This window comes from Mesoplodon densirostris, chromosome X (assembly GCF_025265405.1).
Source record: "Mesoplodon densirostris isolate mMesDen1 chromosome X, mMesDen1 primary haplotype, whole genome shotgun sequence".
NCBI lineage: Eukaryota > Metazoa > Chordata > Mammalia > Artiodactyla > Ziphiidae > Mesoplodon > Mesoplodon densirostris.
Genome location: NC_082681.1, coordinates 74688331 through 74701339, shown reverse-complemented (window position 1 = coordinate 74701339; position 13009 = coordinate 74688331). Strand labels below are relative to the sequence as shown.

Below are 13009 nucleotides of genomic sequence, written 5' to 3'. Positions count from 1 at the left end.
TTCCATTGTATGGATATGACACATTTTATTTATCTACTCATCAGTAGATGGGTATTAGTGATCTTTCCACTTTTTGGCTATTATGAATAATGCTGCTGTGAACATTGATGCAGTAGTTTTTGTTTGGACATATGTTTTCATTTCTCTTGGTTATACACGAAGGAGTGGAATTGCTGGGGCATATGGTAATTTTATGTTTAACATATTGAAGGACTTCCAAACTGTTTCCAAAGTGATTGCATCATTCTACACTGCCACCAGAAATGTATGAGGATTCCGATTTCTTTACATCCTCACTAACACTTGTTATCTGTCTTCTGGATTATAGCCATCCTAGTGGAAATTAAATGGTATCTCATGGTTTTGATTTGTATTCCCTAATAGCTAATGATGTTAAGCATTTTTCATGTGCTAATTGATCATTTGTATATGGAGAAATGTCTATTCAAATCATTTGCTCATTAAAATGGTTGTATTATCTTTTCATTTATAGAATTGTAAGAGTTCTTTATATATTCTGCATACAAGCCTCCTATCAAATATTTTATTTACAAATGTTTTCTCTCAAAAGATCACATATCGTATGTTTCCATGGAATCATGGATTTTATTCAATGTCCAGAATAGGCAAATCTATAGAGACAGAAAGTAGATTAGTGGTTTCCTAGGGGTGGGAGTGGACGAATGGGGAGTGACTGTTAATGAGTATGGGGATTCTTTTGGGGACAATAAAAATGTTCTAAAATTGATTGTGGTGATGGTTGTATGACTGTGAATATCCTAAAAACAACTGAATTGTATACTGTAAGTGATCAAATTACATGGTATGTGAATTATATCTTAATAAAATTTTAGAATTAAATGCACTCATACAGCTTTTCCACATAATCTTATCAATTATTCTTCAAAATAATTACTTTAAACACTACATAATAGTTCATCATAATATTTTTTTTTTTTTTTTTTTCGGTATGCGGGCCTCTCACTGTTGTGGCCTCCCCCGTTGTGGAGCACAGGCTCCGGACGCGCAGGCTCAGCGGCCATGGCTCACGGGCCCAGCCGCTCCGCGGCATATGGGATCCTCCCAGACCGGGGCACGAACCCGTATCCCCTGCATTGGCAGGCGGACTCTCAACCACTTGCGCCACCAGGGAGGCCCCATCATAATATTTAATAATTTATTTCACTATTCCTCTATAGTTAGATATTTAGTTTTGTTTCCAATTTTCTGGTAATATAATAAATTAATGGTGAATAGTCATACAGTTCTCTGATTATTTCATTAAAATACATTCCTAAAATGGAGTTATCAGATAAAACTGCATGGGCCATTTAAGGTTTTGATATATGTTATATATTTTGCCCTCAAAAATTTATCTGAGATTTTAACCTTATATCAGCAGCATATAAAAGCATGTGTTTCAACGTGTTCTTGCCAACATTGTAAAAACTGGCTGCTTTAGTGGACAAAAATGGATATTTTGGGTTATTTTAATTTGCATTTCTTTCTAGTGAAGTTGAATAAGTTTAAAAACTTTTCAGAAGAGAACAAAAATGTATAAAATATCTAATAATTTAGACATACATACTTCTTTTTTTCTTTTATCTATTTAAAACATCTTTATTGGAGTATAATTGCTTTGCACTGCTGTGTTAGTTTCTGCTGTATAACAAAGTGAATCAGCTATACGTATACTTATATCCCCATATCCCCTCCTTTTTGTGTCTCCCTCCCATCCTCCCTATCTCACCTCTCTAGGTGGTCACAAAACACCGAGCTGATCTCCCCGTGTGATGCAGCTGCTTCCCACTAGCTATCTATTTTACATTTGGTAGTGTATATATGACCATGCCACTCTCTCACTTTGTCCCAGCTTACCATTTCCCCCTCCCCATGTCCTTAAGTCCATTATCTACATCTGCGCCTTTATTCCTGTCCTGCTGCTAGGTTCTTCAGAACCATTTTTTAAAAAGATTCCATATATATATGTGTTAGCATATGGTATTTGTTTTTCTCTTTCTGACTTGCTTCACTCTGCATGACAGATTCTAGGTCCATCCACCTCACTACAAATAACTCAATTTTGTTTCTTTTAATGGCAGAGTAATATTCCATTGTATATATGTGTCACATATTCTTTATCCATTCATCTGTTGATGGACACTTAGGTTGCTTCCATGTCCTGGCTATTGTAAATAGTGCTGCAACGAACATTGTGGTACATGACTCCTCTTGAATTATGGTTTTCTCAGGGTATATGCCCAGTAGTGGGATTGCTAGATCATATGGTAGTTGTATTTTTAGTTTTTTGAGGAACCTCCATATTGTTCTCCATAGTGGCTGTATCAACTTACATTCCCACCAACAATATAGGAGAGTTACCTTTTCTCCACACCCTCTCTGGCATTTATTGTTTGTAGATTTTTTGATGATGGCCATTCTGACTGGTGTGAGGTAATACCTCATTGGAGTTTTGATTTGCATTTCTCTAATGATTATTGATGTTGAGCATCCTTTCATGTGTTTGTAGGAAATCTGTATATCTTCTTTGGGGAAATGTCTATTTAGGTCTTCTGCCCAGTTTTGGATTCAGTTGTTTGATTTTTGTAATTGAGCTGCATGAGCTGCCTGTATATTTTGGAGATTAATCCTTTGTCAGTTGCTTCGTTTGCAAATATTATCTACCATTCTGAGGCTTGTCTTTTCATCTTGTTTATGGTTTCCTTTGCAGGGCAAAAGCTTTTAAGTTTCATTAGGTCCCATTTGTTTATTTTTATTTCCATTTCTCTAGGAGGTGGGTCAAAAAGGATCTTGCTGTGATGGATGTCATAGAGTGTTCTGCCTATGTTTTCCTCTAAGAGTTTTATAGTGTCTGGCCTTATATTTAGGTCTTTAATCCATTTTGAGTTTATTTTTGTGTATGGTGTTAGGGAGTGTTCTAATTTCATTCTTTTATATGTAGATTTCCAGTTTTCCCAGCACCACTTATTGAAGAGGCTGTCTTTTCTACATTGTATATTCTTGCCTCCTTTATCAAAATAAGGTGACCATCTGTGCGTGGGTTTATCTCTTGGCTTTCTATCCTGTTCCATGGATCTATATTTCTGTTTTTTGTGCCAGTAGCATACTGTATTGATTATTGTAGCTTTGTAGTATAGTCTGAAGTCAGGGAGCCTGATTCCTCCAGCTCTGTTTTTCTTTTTCAAGATTGCTTTGGCTATTTGGGGTCTTTTGTGTTTCCATACAAACTTTGAAATTGTTTGTTCTAGTTCTGTGAAAAATGCCATTGGTAGTTTGATAGGGATTGCACTGAATCTGTAGATTGTTTTGGGTAGTAGAGTCATTTTCACAATGTTAATTCTGCCAATTCAAGTACATGGTATATTTCTCCATCTGTTTGTATCACCTTTAATTTCTTTCATCAGTGTCTTATAGTTTTCTGCATGCAGGACTTTTGTCTCCTTAGGTAGGTTTATTCCTAGGTATTTTATTCTTTTTGTTGCAATGATCCCATCTTATAGTTGTTAGCATTTGCCTTATGTATTGAGGTGCTCCTATGCTGGGTGCATAAATATTTACAATTCTTATATCTTCTTCTTGGATTGATCCCTTGATCATTATGTAGTGTCCTTCTTTTTCTCTTGTAATAGTCTTTATTTTAAAGTCTATTTTGTCTGATGTGAGAATTGCTACCCCAGCTTTCTTTTTTCTTTTTTTTTTTTTTTTGCGGTATGCGGGCCTCTCACTGTTGTGGCCTCACCCATCGTGGAGCACAGGCTCCGGAAGCGCAGGCTCAGCAGCCATGGCTCATGTGCCTACCCGCTCCGCGACATGTGGGATCTTCCTGGACCGGGGCACGAACCCGTGTCCCCTGCATTGGCAGGTGGACTCTCAACCACTGCGCCACGAGGGAAGCCCTACCCCAGCTTTCTTTTGATTTGCATTTGCATGGAATATCCTTTTCAAGCCCCTCACTTTCAGTCTGTATGTGTCCCTAGGTCTGAAGTGGGTCTCTTCAGAACTAGAGACACATACGGCATATGTACGGGTCTTGTTTTTGTATCCATTCAGCCTGTCTATAGACGTACATAACTTATTCAACCATTCTCATATTGATAGACATTTAAGTTGTTTTCTGTTTGGGGCCTTTTCAAACAATACTGTAGTAATTACGTACATTAAAAAATTCTTCATATCTTGTTAAATGTTGAAATGTTTGCCCCATTCTTCCCGCCTGTGTTCCCAAATACTTTTCTATTATTATTAGAACATGACTCTGTTATTCCCACAAAATTAATCAGTTAATTTATTTGAACAGAGTGCCCTGGGAAAAGCATTGCTTAAAGGCAATTTTGCTTACCTAGGGAATCATATCAAAAATATATTTTATGCTGGGTCATATGATAGCTCTATTTTTAGTTTTTTATGGAATCTCCATACTATTCTCCATAGTGGTTGTATCAATTTTCATTCCCCCCAACAGTGCAAGAGGGTTCCCTTCTCTCCACACACTCTGCAGCATTTGTTGTTTGTAGATTTTCTGATGATTCCCATTCTAACTGGTGGGAGCTGATACCTCATTGTAATTTTGATTTGTGTTTCTCTAATGATTAGTGATGTTGAGCATCCTTTCATGTGTTTGTTGGCAATCTGTGTATCTTCTTTGGAGAAATGTCTATTTAGGTCTTCTGCCCATTTTTGGATTGGGCATATACCCTGAGAAAACCATAATTCAAAAAGAGTCATGTACCACAATGTTCACTGCAGCTCTATTTACAATAGCCAGGACATGGAAGCAACCTAAGTGTCCATCAACAGATGAATGGATGAAGTAGATGTGGCACATATATAAAATGGAATATTACTCAGCCATTAAAAGAAACGAAATTGAGTTATTTGTAGTGGGGTGGATGGACCTAGAGTCTGTCATACAGAGTGAAGTAAGTCAGAAAGAGAAAAACAAATACCATGTGCTAACACATATATATGGAATCTAAAAAAAAAAAAAGGTTCTGAAGAACCTAGCAGCAGGACAGGAATAAAGATACAGACATAGAGAATGGACTTGAGAACATGGGGAGGGGGAAGGGTAAGCTGGGACGAAGTGAGAGAGTGGCATGGACATATATACACTACCAAACGTAAAATAGATAGCTAGTGGGAAGCAGCCCCATAACAGAGGGAGATCAGCTCGGTGCTTTGTGATCATCTAGAGGGGTGGGATAGGGAGGGTGGGAGGGAGATGCCAGTGGGAGGGGATATGGGGATATATATATACGTATAGCTGATTCACTTTGTTATACAGCAGAAACTAACACGACAAGGTAAAACAATTATCCTCCAATAAAGATGTTAAAAAAATAAAATGAGGGCTTCCCTGGTGGCGCAGTGGTTGAGAGTCCGCCTGCCGATGCAGGGGACACGGGTTCGTGCCCCGATCCCGGAGGATCCCACATGCCGCGGAGCGGCTGGGCCCGCGAGCCATGGCCGCGGAGCCTGTGTGTCCGGAGCCTGTGTTCCGCAATGGGAGAGGCCACAGCAGTGAGAGGCCCGCATACAGCAAAAAAAAAATAAAATAAAAAAATAAAATGAAATCTAAAAAATATATATATCTATATATTTTATGGCTTAATATTTACCCAAGATATTCTGAAAAAAAGGGCTTACATGGTCATATAAGTTTGGAAAAAACTTATTCCACTTTAGAGGATTCACAAAATTCCTTAGCATATTTTAAGTCTTGAGAAGTACTGCACTAAAGACAAAGTTCCATGATCTGCACACAAGAAAATAAGTTCAGTCAAATAAGTTCAGAGGGCTACTATACATCCTTCCTGGAGAGTCACAAAACTTATTTGCATAATTCCTATGCTAAAGATAACTCTCTAATTTTGATACAGGGTTTCCTAAATTTATTTCACCAGGTAACTTTTTCCCCTTTAACTTCTGTTGACATGTCAAAGAATACCCATAGTAAAATGCTAAAATAAGAAAATGAGAGAGATAAGCACCATGGATATCTGAAATCTAGGTTCTAATACCATACAAGTGTCACACATTTCATCAGGGCTTTGGATAAGAAGACAGATTTAATTCTTCCCTCTTTTTTTTTTTTTGCTGTACACGGGCCTCTCACTGTTGTGGCCTCTCCCGTTGCAGACCACAGGCTCCGGACGCGCAGGCTCCATGGCCATGGCTCATGGGCCCAGCCACTCCACGGCATGTGGGATCTTCCCGGACCGGGGCACGAACCCGTGTCCCCTGCATCGGCAGGCGGACTCTCAAACACTATGCCACCACGGAAGCCCAATTCTTCCCTCTTTTAAACCTTTGATTATAAGTGAAGGTGAAGTAAATATCCCAAGTCAGGTTTTTAAATGTAGTGCCATAGTGGACAGGGCATGATCTGAGGTCAGACAGACCTGTGTTGCAATCTTAGGTTATCCACTTACTAGCTAGATATGTGGTTTAACTTCTCTGGATTTCAGTATTCTCATAAGTAAAATGGGAATAGTAACATTCACCTGACAGAGTTGTTGTGAGGATTAAATTAGATAACATATGTAAAGTACATAGCAAAGTGACTGTCATATATATACTGTGCACCAGTATAGGTCTTATATAGTACCTATACTGGTGCACAGCAGGGTTCTGTAAGGTAAAGAAGTGAAGACCTGAGAGCCCACAAATTGATAGGCTTCTGAATAATTGGCAGCTTTTTCATGGGAACAGAATTGGAAGGCTTATCAGATCAGAGCTTCAAGCTCTGTGGTATTTTTACTACTAAAGTTTTCCTTTTAATACTGAATTACATTGGGTTTATTTACCTGTCAATGTTTCAAAGAGAAGGCTTTATAGCTTTTTACCAGGCCAAAGAGAATCCCATGTGTAAGGCTGCCTGCCACTGATGGACAAATTAGTAGCATTTGGGGAGAGTTGGAGTGTAGGGATGGTGCTTTTTGCCTGTTAGTGGGTAAGAGTAGGTTATTAACTGACATAATATGGCTGTTCCTGGATACTCTGGGGTCTTTTAGCCAAAGTGAACATTGTGAGTTTACAGGGAGTAAGGGAGTCTTTTTCAGTACAATACACAGGGAAATTATGTATAGAACTTCTGCTTACGTGAATAATACAAGAGGGAAGAATTCAACATCTTTTTTGCCAGGGTGATAACTTACTCCTTTTCCAGTTCTGCTCCCCAGACTGCCTCTTAGCAGTCCAGGTGGTACTCTATGTGCCTCCCTCAGAATACTGACCTGTTTGACAGATGCAGGAAATGTGAAAACTGCTACGTTTCTGTTTCCACAGCAAGAGATGATGATCCTTCTGGATAATCTGTAAGGTTGAAAAGTGAAGTAAACAAATGTCCCTTTCTCTTGTATGGGTGGGTATTCATTTATTGGCATGTTTCTTTCTCAGTCAATCCCTGGAGGCAGCGGACATCCACAAATATCTAAAGACTGATGTGCTATATACTGAAGCATTTGTAACCAGTCCAAGCATTTATATTTCAAGAGTTGTCAGCCTGCTGTACTATGAACTAAGATCATTTTATTTGTCAGCATTATCTGATCTATAATAGTGGCTGGTATTTGACTTAAGTAGCTGTGATGACAGCTCAACATCATTTGTCTTTAATAGAATGTTTTGGGTCTTGCTACTCACAGAATTACCCTGTCTTGTTATTCCACTGGACATAATTGAGATAGCTGTTATAGTACTTTAGGTGTTGTTGTGTTTTTAAAAAGGAATGAAGTATCCAGAAAATAAGAGGCTTTGGAATCAACAAGCAACATCATTTATGGTACAAATGTTCTTGTTTTCAAGACCCAGCCTTTTGAGGAGCAAAGTACACTCTGAATCAGCTTGCCTAATGTACAGATAATCACTTTCTTTATATTCCTTGCATAATAATATACTTAGCACTTTGAGATAAAAAAAAGTTGACAGTGGTAGTCCCTTGTAGTTTCTGCTTAGTACATTCTCCTTTATGAAATTGATGTGCTGTTCGGAGTGCTCCCATAAGTGTGAGGTCTGGATCCCAGAAGAGGCCAGCCAGGGTGGGTTACCCTTGCCACAGCAGGCTGGCAACTTCTCATGCCACTGAGTTAACCAGGCACACTCCAGAGACAAGTCTGCTTTCTTCCAGGAAGAGTGGAAAAGTAAAAACTGGCTCTTAGAATGTCTGTCTTTGGAATCATAGTGGGCACAACATTCTGTCTTCTTTGGAATCCTGGGCCTAGGGTATTCTTGCCCTTAAGTCTGAACAAAAAGCAGTTGTATTGGCCCAGCTCTTCAGTGAAGGATATACAGAGAATTACTTATGTTTGTCAAACACCTCAAAAGAGAAAAAGAGGGAGAAAGTGCTTGAGCATACATCTCATCTTACCTATACATTTCTACCAAGAAAGCAATTGATAAGTGTAAAAGACAATTCTGGAACTTCAATGCACTATTTGCCTTGTTTCCTCCTGACGGTTGGCTGTTTCAGAACTTTGTAGGTATGGTTTGGTAGTGCGCCTTTTCAGAAATTGGCTTTTAGTATTCTGCTGAATGGGTTTCTTTTACTCTTTACCATTGCAATCCACACTTCTATTTGGCACAGAACACTTCCCTTTAGCAATTATTTAAATTAAAATCAGTCTTGCAGACATTGAAACTTGAGCTGAGAAACTCGATTATCAACTTCCTTCATAGTTTCACTCCCAGATGAGATTAAGCTAAGATGGCAAAGGTAGAGCCATTGTCAGGTGAGGACTAAATGGAAAGAATGCAGGTACTTCAAAAAAATCAGGTTCTGCATAACAGAAGGCAAATGCAGAATTTAGGAAAACAATTTACTTTCTCATTCTACCATCTGCACCTATACTGCTTTCACTACCCCCACCTGCTCTTACTGCCTATGCTGTAGTGATTTTCACCATTATTCAATAAATGTTTACTTGAACCAAGAATGATGTCATTTTAGTCTTAGTGTATGCTGGCTAAGCTCTGTTTCTCCTCCTGTCTCATCCTCCTAGCTCTCCTCCCTTCCTTTAAAATCCTATATTCCTACATAAACCTTTGATACTATGGGAAGTGACCATAACAGTATATGTACACTTCTTTGTAGCCATTGGTTCTCAGAGATTGGAAAGAATAGGGAAATGGACATAATGTGGAATCTTGAAGAACTTAGGTTGAGTTATGACTGCTTTATTGCCTTACATAAGTGACTTTACCTCCCCAGCTTCAACTTTTTCATCTGTAAAATAGGGCAATACTCTCTCACAGTATTTTTGTAATGCTCTTTCCTGAATTATGAGTGTCCTTTAGGTTTTATCTTTTACCCTCTGAATTTCTCTTTTCCATTGATTTCCTTGTCCACATGAATGCATGTCAACAGTTGCTTAGGTGATGCCAACTTTTATATCTTATCTCCTTTCCCTAGCTTTATTCTCTCTCTTGATTATCTCCTACACCATTCATGGGTTTAAACACCATCTCTATATGAATGACTCCCAGATCTTTCTAGTCACTGGGACTGTTTCCAGTTATTTAAAATGTCTCCTGGCTTTAATCCTTCTTCTCCATTTCTAGTGTCACACCCCCCTGGAAGCCACTGTGACACATGCTCAACTACTTATTGCTTTTTCTCGTTCCTGTCTCTGCACATTTCAATATATCCTGCATGCTACTACCTGAGTAACTTTTCTAAAATTTATCTTTCATTATATTAATATCACTGAAGATCATAAAATTAATATCTATTCCCTCCTGTAGCAAAACTACAAAACCCTCTACCATGTGGCCATCTTACTTCTCTAATATTACTGCTCACAACCCACAATGCCCACCCAGTACATAGGAATGGATGGCCTCCTTAGTGTTCTTACCACATTCAAGTCACACTTCTTACATAGAATGCCATTTCTTTCTTCCTAGCATCTACCCAGATGTCACCCATCCTAATAACATCTAGCTGAAGTCCTATTTCTTCCTCAAAACTTTCACCACTATAGCCCATAAACTTACCTCCTTTATTGATATACTGATATTGATGTCAATATTGTTTAAGCATCACTGACAATCACACACTAACATGTGTACCACACAGTACTTAGCACAGGGCTAAGCTTACCTAGGTATGTAATTGCTAACATAACTTTTATAACAATGAGCACACTAAATCTTGTGTTAGACTTGTGTGCTTTTCCTATCCTTCCGTACAATTGCAAATTCCTTGAGGGCAGAGGCCATGTTTTATTTATCTTTATATCCCTCCACAATACCTTGCCTGAGGCATACCTTCAGGAAATACTTTCTGAATTGAACTGATTGATTGGAGACCTGGAATATTTCAGGGACATGAACCAATTCAGGGCTCAGGGTTGTACAATGCAGGTAAAGCAGTAAAATGAATATCCATGATATTACTGCATAAGTTAAGTTTTCCAGGAGCTGAGGGCATGGCCATTCCCTTCTTATCTAGAAACAGGAGGAACAAGTCTCTTGAAAAATGCTTAGGTGCTCAAAAGAGTAGCCCCTTCCTGACTCAGTATATTATGTTTTATGCTTTCAGTGATGAGACCTAGGATTCTTATTCTTGAGTAAAGGCAAATGACAAGTGTGAGAATAGGTTGTTTATAGCTTGGTGGTCAAAATGCTAGGTGGAGGTTATAAGAGGGAGCAACTGGTGTACCTAGAGAGGATACTTGAAGAAAGAAATTTGGTTCCAGGATATGGAAAGTGTATTAATAAATGTAAGCTTACAGTGGATGCTAAAATATATCAATATCTTCCAAAAAAGGAAATAAGCCATTTGGTGAAAGATATAAAACTGTGATTATTCAGCTTGATTTCTGACTCCTCAGTATCAAGTGTGATCATCACACCTTAGAGCTGAAGATAGCTTAGAGATCATGGAATTGAAACTGAGCTCCAGAGAAGAGAAGGGACTTTCCAAAAGTCATACATTGAGCCCAGTGGCAGAGCTGGGAAATGATCCCCATGCCAGAGTATTATCCATGTTTTTCCATCATTCTATTTCTGATGAAAGAGGCACAGGAACTGAGAAGTTTTCTTTTAAATGGACCTTAAAAAAGTCTACAAATTGAAAAGTAAGTAGGATCAAAGGAGAGACACTGGGTGGTACAGTGGTTAAGGGTTTGGATTTTGGGGCCAGATTCTGTCACTGACTGGCTGTGTGACTTTGGGATTCTCTGTGCTTGAGTTTACTCACCTGTAAAATGGGGGTAATTTAATATTTACAACTTACAAAGTGATTATGACTCTTAAATATGACAGTGCTTGTAAATCACCTGGAATATAATAATAGTCATTCAACAAATGTTAGTTGTACCCTTGGATTCAAACAATCATCTATATGTAACTTTACTTTGCTAGGGATGCAGAAAACAATGAAATAAAGGTTATGAAGTCCCTAACTTCAAGGAGTTCCTATCCAGTCCCTTACAATTCAAACTCTTTTATGGAGCCAGGTTACTTTCTTCATCACTTAGCTTGAGGTCTCCTGATTATTTGTGACTTTCCTTGTACCTTCTGCCTCTTCATTGCTTGCCACCAATCCAAATGCTATCTAATCTTTAACACTCAAATTCTACCCTCTCTGTAAAGCCTTTCCTGATGAGCCCAGCCTACAGAAATCACTTTCCTTTAAGTTCCTATAGCACAAACTTTATAGTTCTACTCATTTTGTCAACATCATATCCTGTATTGTGTTTTGTCAATCAACTTTTCATATATGTCTTATCTCCCCAAATAAATTTAATAAATGTTAGTTTTTCCCTTTCCCTTCTCTTTTTCCTATATATTCTTGGTGAACCAGCCAGACATCCTCTCCCAGAATAGTACTGTCTTCTATATGTAGGAATGAGAGAAAACAGCCTTTTGGAAAAGAGCCACACACTTAATCATCCCAAATGTGTAATCATAAGTATATGACTCATAGGAATATCAGGTTGGTAAGATGTTAGTATAGGCCAATGTATCTTGAATTCCTATATAGAACACTGATAAAGAATTGACTGAGACTTCCTCTCCCCTTCTGAGATGGCCCACACTCTGTCTATGGAGTGTGTATCTCTCTCAATAAATCTACTTCTTTCCTATCACTTTGCCTCTCACTGAATTCCTTCTGTGCTGAGACATAAAGAACCTGAATTACAGCAAGTCCTGAGGCCAGGTGTGCGATCTCAAAAGACAGTGGGTTCAAGTCCCAATCCGGGTTTTGGCTGGGTTTGAGTCCCAGTCAGTGGGTTCAAGTCCCAATCTGAAGTGTATGGTTTCAGCTGGCAAGCCACGAAGGGACAGTGATAAGGTAGGAAAATGTTGAGAGTCAGGTCTTAGTCCTAAATGGGCCTGTGGGATGCCAGGAGCCAGGTGTACTGGGGAGGATGCTCCACCAATGTCTGCTCATTTCATCTGATGGGCCGGTCAACCCCATATGCTTAACGCAGGTCCAGGACAAAAGTGTTGCTGCAGGATTTGATAATCTGTACTCTTCTCCTTGACTCTGAGGTTTTTCTCCTACATTCTATGTTTATTCCTGTTCCCTTTATTTCCCTCTCTCCCTTCTTTCTTCTTTCCTTCCTTCCTTCCGTCCTCTCTCTCTCTCTCTCTTTTTGTTTCTTTCTCTCCCCTCCCTCCAACCCTTATAAGCACTGATCCTTTATTCCCGACGTACAACTAGGCCAACTCCTGCTCATCATCGACACTATGGGGGACACCTTCTGTACCATTCCTTTGTGGCAACTTTTCAGGCATTAACACCTGGTTGGGAGACTACCTTGGAAGGGGTAGCATCTAAAATCATAAGTGCCAATCTTGACCAAATTGTGTGGTGGATTTTGACATGAGAGCAGAACTTTTGGATAGCACAAGAGTTAAAGACATTACCTCAGGCTTGGGTCTGAAATGGGTCAGGCTGCATCAATCCTGACTGATACCCCTCTGGACCATATACTCTGGGATTGGGAAAGATTCAGACAACAGGAATTAAAAGAGAAAA

General features: G+C 39.0%; 1 protein-coding gene across 1 annotated transcript in view; it reads right to left on the bottom strand.

Annotated features, from left to right (window-relative positions):
- Positions 1 to 13009, bottom strand: part of ZDHHC15 (zinc finger DHHC-type palmitoyltransferase 15) — a 131425-nt gene that overhangs the window by 14966 nt on the left and 103450 nt on the right. Inside the window, exon 11 of the mRNA XM_060087758.1 lies at positions 7257 to 7335. Within this exon, the coding sequence (XP_059943741.1) occupies positions 7289 to 7335 (47 nt within the window). The 3' untranslated portion in view covers positions 7257 to 7288. The remainder of the gene's footprint in view (positions 1 to 7256; positions 7336 to 13009) is intronic.